Here is a 16,112-nt window from a genome sequence, read left to right on the forward strand (position 1 = left end):
CTAACCCTAACCCCAAAATCTCTCGAAATCCTCCGAAGACTGAATCAAAAAACGAAAACCCAAATCTTAATTTTCTTATTAGAAACAGAAAAGAGAGAATTTCAAGAGAAATGAAGAGAAAGGAGATATCTTTGAAGGCTAAATTTACATAGGCATATATATAAAAGGAGGAAATATTTGTTGTTGAGAGATGAAGGGATCTTTAAACAGTACCTTTTGGGATAGGCATCGAGGAATGGATATGCAGAGTGAGTTCCATGAACGATTACGATGTTTATCTCCACTAAATTATCGCCACCCACCACAATAGATACCCCACCATTTCCTTTTTACACTTAATGAGAGAAACAGAAACGTAGAGCAGCGTCTCGTTGGTAAAAGCCTACACTAGATAAAGCCGATTGAACTTGCCGTTACTTAACTGTGACGATGCACTTTTCTAATTGTATCACATTTTTTTTTGGAAGTATAATTCTCATTTTAAATTGATCTTTTAATTTTGGGTAATCTATGTTAAATACCACTCATATTTAAGTTCGGGATCGAAAATGTCACTGTCGTTTTAATTTTGTCAATTTTAGTACAGACGTTTATGTTTCACTTCAATTTTGCCACTCCGCCGTTAATCCGTTAACGGTACGATGACATGACATGGATGGTCGTGACGGCGATGACATGGACGACTTTTTTAAAGTTATTTAGTCCACGTAACATCTGTATTACCTGATAAAAGTTATGCTTTTGACTCTATAAAGTGTTTAATGAGATAGCAAGATTTCAACTGGGAAGCAAGGAGCACAAAAAGAAGGATTCATCCAAGAAAATGACAATAGCTCTCATTCTTGCTTGCTCTTCCTTGGTTGCAATTATCTCTTCGTTGTTTTGTTTATGGGTTTATTACAGTAAGAATTCACGCAAATCCACCAGAAATGATGGGAAGAGCTTAGGTATATTCTTTTCACCCCATATTGTTTCAGTTTTTCTTCATAGTTCTGGGACTTTGAGAGTTAGGGTTTAAAATTGATGCTTTTTTCCCTATGTTTCCCCTTCTTTCTATGGTTTTGGATTTGAAGATGCTGAAAAAGGGGCTGGACTGATACCATTTTTTGGTAAATTCAAGCCTACAATGACAATTTCTAAGGAAAATAATGCATCATTCATGGATTATAAGGTGCTTGAAAAATCTACAGACAAGTTTCATCAAGGTAATATTCTGGGTGAGGATGGATTTGGGTGTTTTTACAAGGCTCAATTCGATGATGGTTCTTTTGCTGTTGTTAAAAAGTTGGACTGTAAAAATCAGGATGCAAAAAAAGAATTTCAGGTATTATTAAAAAAATTATCAACCCCTTTTATGTGTTTTCAAGGATTTCATATTCATTTTTTATGTTGAGTTATATTGTATGGAATTGCAGAATGAGGTGGATCTGCTACGTAAATGTAAGCATCCCAACATAATATCATTGTTGGGTTTCAGCAGTGAAAGTGAATCAAGGTTTATTGTTTATGAATTAATGCAGAATGGTTCCTTGGAAACTCATATACATGGTAAGCACTCTCTCTCCCTCTTCAACTCTCATGAACAACTTAAGAACTCACCAATATAAAAGGATATATGTTAATTATTGTTTATGGAAAATTTTAAATTACATCTCAGGACTTTCTTAGGGGTCTTCATTAACATGGGATAGAATGATGAAAATTGCTTTGGATACAACAAGGTAAGGCTTTATTTTCTTTTTTACTTATTCCTCTTGGTTAATGATGATGGTTTTAAAAAATAACACTTGTTGACCAGAGGATTGGAGTATCTGTATGAACATTGCAACCCACCAGTCATCCACAGAGATCTGAAATCATCAAATATTCTTTTGGATTGAAAATTCAACGCGAAGGTAACGATTATGCTGCTTTCCATTTCGATCTTGTATTATCTATTGGAGCTCACTTTCTTTCCATTTCGTCTCGATACAGCTCTCGGATTTCGGTCTTGCAGTAACTGATGCAGCCCATAACAAAAATAATCTGAAGCTTTCGGGTACTTTAGGTTATGTTGCCCCATAATACCTTTTAGATGTTATATAAGCTAAATTTGAATTATATGTCATGTTGTGCAAATTATCTGAAAGTGTTATCTGGTGTTTTTTGTAGGTAAATTAACAGATAAGAGCGATGTGTATGCATTTGGTGTTGTGCTGCTGGAACTTCTATTGGGAAGAAAGCCTATGGAAAAACTGGCACCAGCTCAGTGCCAATCTATTGTCTCAAGGGTACGTATGCCTTGCTCTTACGATGATTCACTTAAAAAAATGAAGGGTTGTTTGTAAATCTTATGCCATATCCATTATTGAACACAGGCCATGCCTCAGCTTACTGATAGATCTAAACTCCTAGACATCGTGGATCATGTAATACGAAATACAATGGATCTAAAACACTTGTATCAGGTTGGTAAGCTATTGTCTTTGTTTATAAAATTGTCAGCTACGTCACACAAGTTTGACTGGTTATGGTTAGGTAGGAATGAGTGAGCTTAGAATCCATTTATTCCTTTCACTCAGGAATGTTTTTAATATTTTCATATTAAAACTTTTATAGAAAACATAACAGAAGAATATAATGTAGTTCAATGGTTAAGCATTCTTTTTAATTTTAAGGGGTTTGGGGTTCAAGTCCTTATAGTTGCATAATATTTCAATAGTTTTTTTTCAAGCAAAACGACGTTATTTTGTCTTTATTGAGCATCAAAATAGTTGTGTTGAAACGACGTCGTTTTGGTAAGCCGTCCACGTCATCACCGTCACGGCCCGTCTATGCCATGTCATTGTGCCGTTAATGGATTAACGGCGGAGTGGTAAAATTGAAGTGAAACATAAACTTCCGTGCTAAAATTGACAAAATTAAAACGTCAGTGGCATTTTTGATCCCGAGCATAAAGATGAGTGGTATTTTACATAGACTACTCTTTAATTTTTAAATATTCTAATATCATCTCTAAATTATAACTATAATTTTAAATTAGTTTTTAAATTTTTGAAAATTTTAATTTTATCCCAAAATTATGACATTCATTCTAAATTGGTCCCTAAAATACTAAATTATACATATATACTAATCACGTCTCTTATTAATAAAATCATTAGGTCAAGTTATATTATTATATGTTTGAAAAAAAAAATTTAGGTTAAACTATGGTTGAAATTAATTACATATTTGGATGAATTTGTAGATGAAATTGAAATATTTGAAAGCTTGGGAACTAATTTAGAAAGAGGGTCATATTTTAAGGATGTAAATAGAATGTTAAAAAATGTAAGAACTAATTTAGAATGAGAGTCATGGTTTATGGATGAAATTGGAACATTAAACGTTTAAGTGCCAATTTAAAACAAAGATTATAATTTAGGGACATATGATGCAATTAACTCTTAATTTAAGTATAAGATATTAGACTATAAATAATTAAATGATATGACAATTTGATGTTATATAGAATTTAATAAAATTAACTTTTTTATTTTATCTCATTATTTTTATTATTAAAAGTAGAATTTTCACTTTACTTTTAATCGTCATTCTTTTTGCAGACATTTTAAATTGTCGACTCGATTTATCATATTCCATCACTTTGTTAATTTAAATTTGGTATAATGATAAAATGTCTTTAATATTTGACAAAATAATTATTTTGACCAATTTTTTTATCTTTTTTTTAGTATTTTGACCCTAATATTTCATTTTGAGGAAAAGATCTATTCATGGGTAAAAAAATTTAGTCAACAAATAATCAACACTCCAAATAGGGACATGTTGTCTTCAAATGAAACGTTGAATCCAAAATACTCTAAAAAAGAAACACTCAGTCAAGCTTTATGAGCTCTTTTACTCTAAAATAAAACATTTGGTATCAAAATACTTCAAAATATAAGGTGGATAGAAATGACTATTTAATCAAATATTAAGGGTATTTTTTTTTGCACTATGCCTTTAAATGTTTCCAAAATCTCTTTAAAACTCAACAAACTAAACATAAAAACCCTACATTTTAGGAATTTGAAGTGTTTTTCGAAATTATAAACAATGACAAGTATTCTTTCGAGAAGAATAACAACATATCTAGAAATTAGCTTCAACGAACTATTGTAGGAAGAAATTGATGTATTAGAACATTCTTTAGATGAGTTCTTGCCAAATTTGATTGGTTTCGTAGAAATTAATCCAACGAGAAGAAATATGAGTAAAATGTGAAAGTTGCGATATCGATCTTATCTCAAATGACGATAAGTGGCATGAATCGATTGACTGGCAACAACCATCAAAGAAGTTGACGATTATTTGTGGGGACTAAAATGATACATACACTAAAGTTTTAGTACCTAAGAAATAAAGTGTTTTAAAGTTTAATGACAAATCTACACATAAATTAAATTATTGCATTTAACTTGTTTAAATTCTAATCAAAGAAAAAAAAAACTTGATTGAATTGTGGGTTTTATTTATTTGGTTAAAATACTATCGTTTGAGTTAATCTATAATTCTAAAAGAAATTGGTTTGTGCAGGGATAAAAATAAAAGTTCTGGTAGTCCAAAGTTAAACTATTATATTATAACATCGTAAATTGAATTATTAATTATTGAAAGATATAATGTTTCATTAATTAAAGGATTAATAGGAATTAAATTTAACTAATTATAATTTTCATCAACTAAAGTATTATATGGATCTGATTTTCATTAATTAAAGATATAATTTTTGATAAATTTGTAAGAATACATTATTTTGATATTATAATTAATATATTTCATAAATATAAAAGTAATTAATAATGTTTATAAAGATAATATATATTTAAATATTCAACAGTTTATATTATAATTGAATAGAATACACTGCAGAAAATTTAGAATTTAATTAGATTCATCATAATCGTTGCAGTTACAACTCATGAATATATACTCTTTGATACGTTCAAGTAATTATTTGTGGACCGATGTACAACGTATTAACGATTTTGTTGTGTGTGAATGCATCAAGCCCAATCCTTAATCTTTTACCCGATCTTGCTATGGATCAATTTCATTCCGTGAGGCCTGCTTCTCATAATTTTGCAGCTACTCGTGCTATCACTTCCTTTCCCAATTCCCTTGACCATTATGTCCTATCTCTCGAATTGGAAAAGCCAAGTATTCATTGGATCTTGAATACCCATTTCTTCAACAACACACAATTAACACAGTGTCTCGTATTGACGATATTCCATCAATGCCGGAGAACATATTCGTTCACAATCTAATGAAGTCAAGATTGTTAAAGATGAACAAGATGAATTATTTTTAGGGGTGTAAATCAACTGAGCTTGAACGAATAAGGTTATGTTTGTGTTCGTTTGTTTATTTGTTAAGGTGTTCATGTTCGGTTCTTGTTCGTTTATTTATTCTTCGCGAACGTGTTTATTTAGCGTTCATTTAGTGTTCGTTTATATATTTAATTTTTAGTTTTACTCTTTCATTTGCAAGCTAATGAAAAATGATAAGATTACATTAATTGTGCTTAAACTCTTTAAATTATAAACACTCTACATGCAATAGCAAATTCATTGAGAGCGGGGGTGGGCACGAAAATTTGAATTTTCTTCGCTTAATTATCTATTTTACTGATGACGCACACCTTAAAATTTTATTTGTACTCAGCCTAAAATTTAAATCTTCTCCAATTAATTGCCTATTTTATTGATTGTGCCATCTTGAAATTTCATTTGTATCAATGTATTCAAAAATTTTGTGTTGTTAACATATATGTGCCCACATTCAGTAAATTTTTTAGATCCGTAACTATTTGCAAACACAGTTGTTCGAACTTAAAACCTTTAAAAGAGAACCATATTCCTTGTTATCTTTAAGACGATCTTATGTGTTCATAGTTTTTTATAATTGAAATATATAGTAAAGATGTTCTATAGTCAAACAACTATTTGCATTTTTTACCCATGAATTTTATATATTTGCAGAGCGTTTAAAACACGCTCCCCCCAAAAGGAGGTGTGGAATAGAAATGAAATTTATATGCACAAATAAAGGAAAGCAGTGGGGAAGGTAAACAGACCGGACCGGGAAATAAAAGGTTTTATTCGGTCAGTGCACTTTCGATTATTGCACACTACCAAAACACCCATACGAAGCAACTTTATTTATTGTTTAATTTAAATATTCCTTAATCCTTAACTAATTACACTTATCTTATATCTCACCCTAATTAATACATTATTTTACTTGACCACTTACACCCCTTTTTATTATAAATAAAATCTTTGTTTTATGCCATCAAACATTTACTTACGACTTTTCATTAATTAATATAATCTGATTTTCACTTTATTGAATTATATTAATAAAAATATTTTTTTAAATGAGATTAATATTTTTTTTGCGTTTAGTTTATTTAGTTTTTATTTATTTATAAATGACAATTTGTTTTGACAAATCTTAATCCTAGCAAGAGGGATCGAGAAGAATGACTTTAAGGAAGGAAAAAATGTTTTAGTAGATCTAGAATCCATGACCTAAAGAAATATGAGAAACAAATATGAGCAACTTAACCGTTCGACAAAATGTGATTGTTTTAAAAGTGACAACTAAATGTATGGAAACAATTTTTTATTTTATTTATGGGTTGTTATTTTGGTAAATTATATCCTAAAACTTTTGCAATATTTTTTTTTGATAGATATGAGATGAATATAAGGTAGTATTTTAAATTATGTTAAAAATCTTTTTAAAAGTATTTTATTTTTTTAAAAATAGATACTTTATATGGTTTGAGCTCTATTTATTGAATTTTGACAATATATCAATGGAGTTAAAAGAAAACTTTACAAAAATCCATCAAGTGGCTTCAGTAGTTAAAAGGAGTAATACTCTTCTTAGAGGTCTTGAGTTGGAGCAGCTGTGTCTCTATAGTGAGTGTGCATTGTTAATGATTATTATTTTTAAACATATACCACTTTATAATCATCTTATACTACTTTTTTTAAAAAAAATTCTACTAACATTGTTGAATAAATGACATGTGACTTAAAAAGTGTAGTAAACAATAAAATATTCCATTCGTTTATTCCATTAAAAACTTAGCAATGTATTAAATAATAAAGTTTAAAAAATATTAACAATGTATTAAATTTTAAATTTTAAATTTTAAAAAATATTTAATTCTTTTATTCCGTTAAAAACTTTAAAATTTTAAATTTTAAAATCGTACGAGTCAAACGATTTATGTGATAAAAGAATTAATGTTATTTCTTGATGTCTCTAGACTAAGCACTATGAATATTTGAGGTATAAGCGTTCAATGTTAAATGTTTAAGAGTTATTATTGAATAGATATTGCCTTATACTTACTCATATCAATAAAAAAAATATTTTAAATTTAAACTTTTATTTTCAACATTTATAATCAAATCACAACAATTTTCTCAAGAAAGAGAAGCTTATAGGTTAAGAACATCATCTTCTCCAAACCCTAAAAAGCAATAAAACAAAAGGGAGTGAAGAAGTTAATTAGTATACAAATTAAATATACTTTTATATATATACACACATATAAAGGACCTTCCTTTAATTTCTCTCCTTCATTTCCACCCACATCTCTCTAACACTAATAATCTCTTGCTTTCTTTTATGTGATTCTCTCCATTATTACCCTGTATCTTTACAAAAAGGAAAGGAAACTTCACGAAACTATGGATTTTACCTCCATATCAGCTTATCTTGATCCAGCCAACTGGCAACAAGTAAGGGTTTTTTTCTTCTTCTTTTGTTTTGTTTTTGTTCGAATTTGTTCCAAGTACTTTTGTTATATTCCTATTACTTTTGTTATATCTTAGTTGAATATACTATGAATTGTTATTTCCTTTCATTGTTGTTGTTTGTTTCTTTGTATTTCCACAGAATCCAAATCATCAAGGTGGTGATGGTACTAATGGTGCCAGCGCTCACCAGCTTCCTCCTCCTCCACCACCAGCTCCACAATCTCACGGAGGTGGAGAAGCAGGCTTGATCCGGCCCGATTCGATGTCCGATCGAGCTCGATTGACCAACATACCGATGCCGCAAGCAGCATTAAAATGCCCAAGATGTGAATCCACAAACACCAAGTTTTGTTACTTCAACAACTATAGTCTCAAGCAGCCTCGACACTTTTGCAAGACTTGTAGAAGGTACTGGACCAGAGGGGGTGCTTTGAGAAATGTTCCGGTCGGAGGCGGATATCGTAGGAACAAAAGAAGCAAAGGAAGCGGCTCGAAATCCTCGGCAAGCGGTGACCGGCAAACAGCGTCGGGTTCTTCGAGTACGATTTCTTCCAACAGTACGGGAAACATCGATATTTTAGGCCTCGGACCTCAAGTTCGTCCATCGAGGTTAATGACTCCTTTGCATCATCTTACTGAATTTGGCGGCAGTGATCATATTGGGTTGAATTATGGGACTATGTCCGCTCCACTCGGTGGAATGAGTGACTTAAGCTTTGATATGGGAAGTGCTTTAGCCATCGGCGGAGGCGGGGGCGGTGCTACTCCCGGTAGTTCTCTCTTGGCAATGGCCGGTTTGGATCAATGGCGGCTGCAACAACCGCCGCAATTTCCTTTCTTAAGTGGCTTGGAATCTTCTTCCGCGATGTACCATTACGAAAGTGGATCCGGTGTCGAGTCATCGGGCTATGGAGGTGAAGCTGTTGGCCATCATCTTCATCATGTTAGGCCAAAGATATCGAGCTCAATATCAACCCAAACGGCTTCAGTGAAAATGGAGGACAACAGTAATAATAACAATAATCAGCAAGAACTCATCAATTTGTCAAGGCAATTTTTGGGGCTTCAAGGATATGATAATTACTGGGGTGGAACTGCATAGCTTCAGCTCTTCATATACATCCACCATGAACACCATTTTACTTACTGTCCAACTCCAAATGCCATTAATATGATCAAACCCTAGATTTGGCAGGGTTTTCTTTCACTAGAATTGGTAGATTTTCATTGTATGAGTTCGTTTTTCATAGTGAGTGTATCAGACATTATACGCGCTGATGATAAAGTTGTGAGCAAAATATGTGTTTTTAGCTTTATAAAATCACATTTTGGATCATTAATCATTTGAAATCAACAATTTAAGAAAATCAAAATCTGGGTGGACTTGTTTTACCTTTTAAAATTTTGGATTTATTCTCAAGTTAAAGGAATATTGTTTTTATTATATAGTGTAACTTTATTTAAATGTACCAACATCCAAAGTGTTATTTCGTCTTCTTCGCAGTGAATTCAAAGCTCTTTTAGTTGATTTGGATATCATTTTACGATTCTTTTTTTCACTTATTTTATCAGAGAAGAAGGTTATTGTCTGATTATTTCCATATATGACCACATCCTTCTACTTCATATCAATATTTCCCCAAAAGTAGAATCTCTTTATATAAGAATGAAAAAGAAATTGTCCTTCAATGATTACTTTATCCATGATTTTTAGTTTACAATGTATTTGATGTTATGCAATCTTCTGGGTTTTTTTCCTTCTAGATTTTTAGTTTTACATATACGTAAAATCGTTAGATGAATGAAAATAGAAAACTGAGATTAATTCCTTTCTTTTAGTGAATATATTATAATTTCTCACCATTAGTCTAAGTTATTTCTACTTATCCAACAATCCTAATTTAATATAAAAATAAAAAGATTTACACTGTATAATTAGATATTATCACATATACATTGACAATGATGATATCTAGAAGAGAAATATATTACTATGAATTAGATTCTATTGTAATTTTATAATAATTTGAGAAGATAAATAATGACGGACCCATTCTTAATCTAAGGTAAGTATATACTCATATTAAAATTCAAATTTTTGAATCCACCAAGGAAGATACTTATTTGTTGAGCCATTATGATTATAGAAAAGAGAGTGAAATGAAATCATAGGTGAGAGAATCAAGATTTGAAGTTAATTATTAGTGAATAATTCTTTAAATGAGTGCAAAGAGAATAGTCTCAAAAGACTCCAAAATCTCACTCAAATCTATATAACCAAAAGATCAACATAGTAGGAGACTAGGAGTGGCTTCCGGACAAGAGAATGGAATGTCTGACCCAATTCCTAAGACAGAGGCGCGTGAGACAAAGTAGTGGTTTTGTCAGCATGTGGACCTCACTGCTTTGTCTTGGTGTCCGTGATTGGATCTCTTACACAGCACGCGCTTCATGCCTATTTCCCTTCAAACAAAATCTATTACTCTTATTTCCCACTCTTCCCATTTGTTCATTTTACTGACACAACAAACAAACACCCTAAACGCATGTAGATATAGACCAAAGCATCATCTTAGGTTAACTTTGACGAGGATGGATTTATAAAATTTTAAAAGAAATGAAAATAAAATTTTAATAAAAATAAAATATATAAAAAATTTAAATTTTTAAGGAGATAAATGCTGCCATCCACTGTTTCGGTCCATCCATACATGGAGGACTTGGCTTGACCTTGACTTCCCATATCACCAAATACGGCTGGATCCTTAGCTTCAACCTCAAGAATCGAATGTTTATTTCACCGGTTTTATGAACATGTTGATCACCACTTTGTTAAAAGTGATATATCTAGAAAGAAACAAAATTACAGTATTTCAATAGTTTTGAGCTAGCAAGAATGCAAACTTGTGTGGTAAAAAGTTTAAAAATTTTAAGATTTTTTATTTTTAAAATTTTAATATAATGTTATTTTAAATATATTTTTAATTTTTTATTACTTTCAATGATTTTTTATTTTTTTTAAATATTTATTTAATATTTGTTTATTGTTTGAATATAATTAATAATTATGTTTTAGTTTTTTTTAAAGAGTTAAATAAAACCTCATATTTAAAAAATCATTAAAGTCCTCAACTTTTTTAAGGTAATCAAATCTTTCTACCACATCACCATTCATACATTAACTGCCACATTACTAAGATTAACAATCCTGCCAGCATAACGATGGTCAATAATAAAAATTGTTAGTCAAATGACTAAAGTTACAAAATTTACTAGTTTAATGACTTTATTAAATACAAAAAAATATATATATATATATATATATATAATTTTTAAAATCAATAACTACTTATACCCTTTAGGATTTTTTTTATGTAAACTCATACATCCACGACCTTAAGTTGCGAGGTGACCTCTTGTTCACCACTAGGCCAACGAACAAGTTTTAAAATTATAAAAGTATAATTTATATATCGATGGTGTATAAAATTATAAACTGATAAATACTTCATATCTATTTTTGATTGACCTAAAAGATTCACGTCAGATTCCATCACAGAAATAGGTAAATATGCTAACGACAAAAAAGTTTATATGTAAAATAAAAAAAATGAAAATAGTATTATATTATTAAAGAATTTGATATAATTCATGCATAAAGTAGTATTTAATCTAAATGAAAATAGTATTATATTATTAAAGAATTTGATATAATTCATGCATAAAGTAGTATTTAATCTAACTAAAAATCATATATAAATTTGATATTTATCTCTTTAAATAATGCTTCGGCTACAGAATATATATGTATACATATTTGGCAATTATTGTAGAAACAATTCTTAAAAGATTAAATCTTTATATAAAAGTTTAATTAACATAATATGAATCAAATGATTTCAATAATTAAAATATTATTATTATTTATTGAAATTTCATATTCGGACACCGTGTGTATAGAGACAAATATTCAATATAATATGATTGATAACAACATACATTTATTTATTTTACATATAAGGAAAGTAGATAGCAACCCTAACCCAACATAGCAAAGCCTGAATAAACATAGGTCTTTTAGGTGGGGTCGATCGAGAGAACCGGCAAAACATGACAGGATAACACAGAGAAAGAAGTGAGTGACTCAGTGGGGGCGCTTTGGGAATCTAAAACTTCATGGGGGCGTAGGGCGTGGCTTTAGCGGCGCAAACTGCGCAACCGCGCAGGGTTAAAAAATTTTATATATAATGACGTTTTTTCAATAAATACCATTATAGATAGATCTATTGCGACGTTTTTTTAATAAAACGCTACTATTATTGCGCAGCCCAAAAAAATCCCAAAAAATATATATATAGTGGCGTTTTCCAAATAAATATCACTATAGATGGACCTATTGCGATCTTTTTTTAAAAAACGCCATTATTATTATCCCGAAATCGAATACATCTAAAAAATAGGACCCCTTTATAAGAATTTGTACAGGGCCCTGAAAACCTAGCCACGGCCCTGATGGGGCGTTTCATGCATGCATGCATGTGTATGATTGAGATCACATGTGGGAGAACGTGATGGACTCATCATGTTGGAATCTGTAATAGTTTTCAACAACAGTTGATGGATCTGATCAAATCAAATCGCCTCCTTAGGGCATTACATGCATGACTGGAAGGAAGTCGACAGGACAATTGTTCTTTTTTGAAAATCTAAAATTATTATATATTTTAAAATTTTGTAAGTTTATTTTATATAATTTTAAAAACAATACGCTGCAAAAGTGAAAGCTACACAGAGTCCCATGCGCCCCCATCGAACATGGGAAGGAAATTTCATTCAATACACAGTTCTAGTTTTGATTTTGTCCCTTAGATTTCCAAGCAAATTATGTATTATACTTCCTTCTGTACGGTATTTTCTTTTCTTTTTTCATGCTTTCATCAGTTCTTCCCCAACGTTAATTTCAATATCGACAATTTTGGGATCATTCTAAAAACAATTTATATAACCCTTTGATTACTAAGGATGACCTGTGACCGACCGACCAACCAAACTATAACATAGTTATCTGTCTTGACTGAGAGAGAGAGAGAAAAGGGTTTTCCTTTGACGGTCTTGAATGTGCTTTATTCGTTTTTGGTTCTTGCAAAAGCAAACCCTCAAACACATTCTCTCATATCCCTTTCTTTTTTCATGTACACAATCCCCCCATTTATAATTATTATATTTTATTTTTTATGTATTTCGTATTGAAATTATATTTTCATCCCTGAAATTTTATAAGTTTGTATCTTCTTAAAATTTTAGATATTCACCCCTAACATAAAATTTCGAGTACATCCCTACATATCCCAATTCCAGACTCACACACACTACTTTAGAGATCATTTACATAATTACTATTATATATAATTTGAAGTCAATAACATCTGTAACCATAATACTACCATAGTAGCCATGACAGATAATGTAACCGTAATTTAATATTATAAGATTGGTGTTCGTGATTTAAGTGCATTGGACCAGCAGCTATGATTTGTAATCATGAATTTAGTTCAAGTTTCTAGTTTTATTTTGTTGAATGCACCTTTTATGTTGATTACTTAATTGTACATTTTAGACCCATATTGCTGAATGTTTTGTTCAGCTTTCTGCTAACACCAACCCCAAGTTTACCGGAAATTTAAAAAGTTTAAACTGGGATTGCTAGAATCCACATCATTACTTTAATCATTCAAAATCGTGAAATAAGTGCATACCACTTTTAAATACACGTTGAGATCAGTGATCAGTGATGGATCGAGGGAGTGAGTGGGAATAATCGTCTCTCTGAAAATTTAAAATGATCATATATTTTAGATTTTTCTATGTATTTCATATTGAAAATCTGTTTACTGCTCCCCTATAATTTTATAAATTTGTATCCTCCTAAAATTTTAGAAATTCGTTCCCTAACATAAAATCTTACATTCGTCCATGGTTGAGATAATGGTTCAACCTTTCAAATATAATGAATAGACGTCTAATATTTTCGAATATAACCAAATAAGGACTAACTTTTTTAATCTACTCAAAATGAGAGCATATATTTAAAAATATTTTCAAAGAAATTATGCCTTTATCTGAATAAATCCTCAAACATTAAACTCTTATTTGACTATTTTAAGAAGTTGAATCATTATTTGAATAAATATGAAAGTGTGAGTCTCTTATTTAATTATTTTTGAAAGATTATATTCCTATTTAAGCATTTAACCTTTTTTAAGTTTTGTCATATAGATTTAACAATCTCGTTTGAGTTATTTATTTTTTTAATTTTTATTTTTGATCATTTTCAGATTTGAGTTACATAGGTTTGAGTTGTTTTAGGGGAAACCAAATATTTTGTCACAGTGAATATGAATTATAAATTTTTATGAGTAAAAATTGTAATTTTAATTTCTGATTTGGTCACATTTGAAATTGGACAGCTAGCCCAATCTTTAAACATGTCTAATTGAATATAAAAATGGACAGTTTTTTTCTAAGTGTCTTTTGTTATATAGAAAATGTATAATATTCATTTTCTTTCTCTCCAAATATTATTGAACAAATTACTTTTTTCTTTTAATTAGACGGTCAAATTGTCCTAGATTAATTTTTATAATTTGAACTGAATATTTAAACCAACGTTATAAGTAGGGATGGGTGGGACAAGCGTCCCCTGAAAATTTAAAATTATCATATGTTTTAGATTTTTATTCATGTATTCTTTTATTTTAAACATGTTTTCGCCTCCTAGAATTTTATAAATTTGTCCCCTTCTAAAATTTTGGAAATGCACCCCCAACATAAAATTTTACGTTCGTCCCTGATTATAAGAATTTGATTGAAAGTGAAGCCAATAGACTTTTCGATTCTCGATTCAACCGTTTCGATGTATTAAACTAATGATTAAATCATTCTAAAATGTAAAAAAATAATAGTAGTTGAAAAAAAATGTAATTTTCTCATTTACTAATAAAAAAGAAAGAATAAATAATTGAGTACAGAGAAACGGAGAAAAGGTGTTTATTTGTAGATTTTTTGGTAATTTGATGTCAAGTCTTACTTATAAAATGAAAGAAGGAATTAGGAAATGTAGAGGTTGGACAAACACATGAAATCTCTCCCAGGCTCCCAGCTCAGTTTGAAGCAGCCCTTTCAACAATCTTAAAATTGCATTTTTAATTTTTTTTTTTTTGCACGGACAAGACACAAAGGTAAATAGTCATGATTCAAGACATGTTACCTCGTCAATTTCTATTCATCTATCAAAGCTACATGACAAGAAACCTCGATGCCGGCTAATGGGGGATTTCGCATATTTTTGTTTGCAAAAATCCCTGGAGGTTGTAAGTTCCTTGTTTAGAGCTGGTGGATCCAGTGGGCTGATTGGGGTCATTTGAATGAACTAAACCGAACTTGAGCATGCTTGCAAGTGTTTCAAATTAGACCTCTTTCGAGCATGCTTGTTTAGAACATGTTTGCAAAAATCATGACATTTGTAAATGAAGCAAACTTGGTTGACAGGATCAACTTCATAATAGACATCTACAAAACTCGATCCGAGATAATCGATTAGTAGATCAGATACCAATAATTAAACCGAAAAAATAAAATTAAGCTGCTTATTTGAGCCCATCTCATTTTTGTTATTATTTTATTAATATAAGCCCATGTAACAAAAAAATGTTGATAACCCACTTTAAAAAACCTTTGACGCCCAAAAAATTGTAGCCTTTTCACTTTTGGCCCAATTAAATATAAAATCATTACCCTAGTGGGTTTGAGATTTGATGAAAAAAAAAACAAAAATGTGCGTGAAAATCATGGGCCGATACGTACAATTTTTCAATGTTATATCTTTGAGTTAATTTTATGGGCAAAGTACACAATAGTCCCCCCCACTATGAGCATTATTTTATTGAGTCTCCTACTATTAAAAATTATAAAATGATCATACGATTATATGATATTACTTTGTTAAGTCCCTCGAATATTAAAAATTACAAAATGATCACTCGACTATTCATATGTTCCAAACTCGTCATTTTTTGGTAAAAAAAATGACAATCATCTAAGTGGACGTTAAAATGTTGACTGAGATATGATAGTCGTTTGAGATTCTGGGATCATATTTTAGCATACCTCAGTTAGCATGTTGACGTCAGCTCAGATTGCCATCATTCTTTTTAACGGAGAAGGACGAGTTTGTAACATATGAATAGTGGGTGACCATTTTGTAACTTTAATATTCGAGGGACTCAACAAAGCAACACCCTATAATTG

At 30.5% G+C, this 16,112-nt stretch overlaps 1 protein-coding gene and 1 pseudogene across 1 annotated transcript; both read left to right on the plus strand.

The window, feature by feature from the left end:
- The first annotated feature begins 190 nt into the window (after nucleotides 1-190).
- Nucleotides 191-2,531, plus strand: LOC120146849 (annotated as a pseudogene).
- Nucleotides 2,532-7,902: 5,371 nt separating this feature from the next.
- LOC120146850 (dof zinc finger protein DOF5.1-like) lies at nucleotides 7,903-9,061 on the plus strand (the record flags this gene model as incomplete). Its single annotated transcript, XM_039160338.1, has 1 exon — nucleotides 7,903-9,061. A coding segment is annotated over one exon (1,005 nt), but the record flags the coding sequence as incomplete, so codon positions are not given.
- Nucleotides 9,062-16,112: the final 7,051 nt, after the last annotated feature.

This window comes from Hibiscus syriacus, unplaced genomic scaffold (assembly GCF_006381635.1).
Source record: "Hibiscus syriacus cultivar Baekdansim isolate YM2019G1 unplaced genomic scaffold, ASM638163v2 tig00110931_pilon, whole genome shotgun sequence".
NCBI classification, from domain to species: Eukaryota; Viridiplantae; Streptophyta; class Magnoliopsida; order Malvales; family Malvaceae; genus Hibiscus; species Hibiscus syriacus.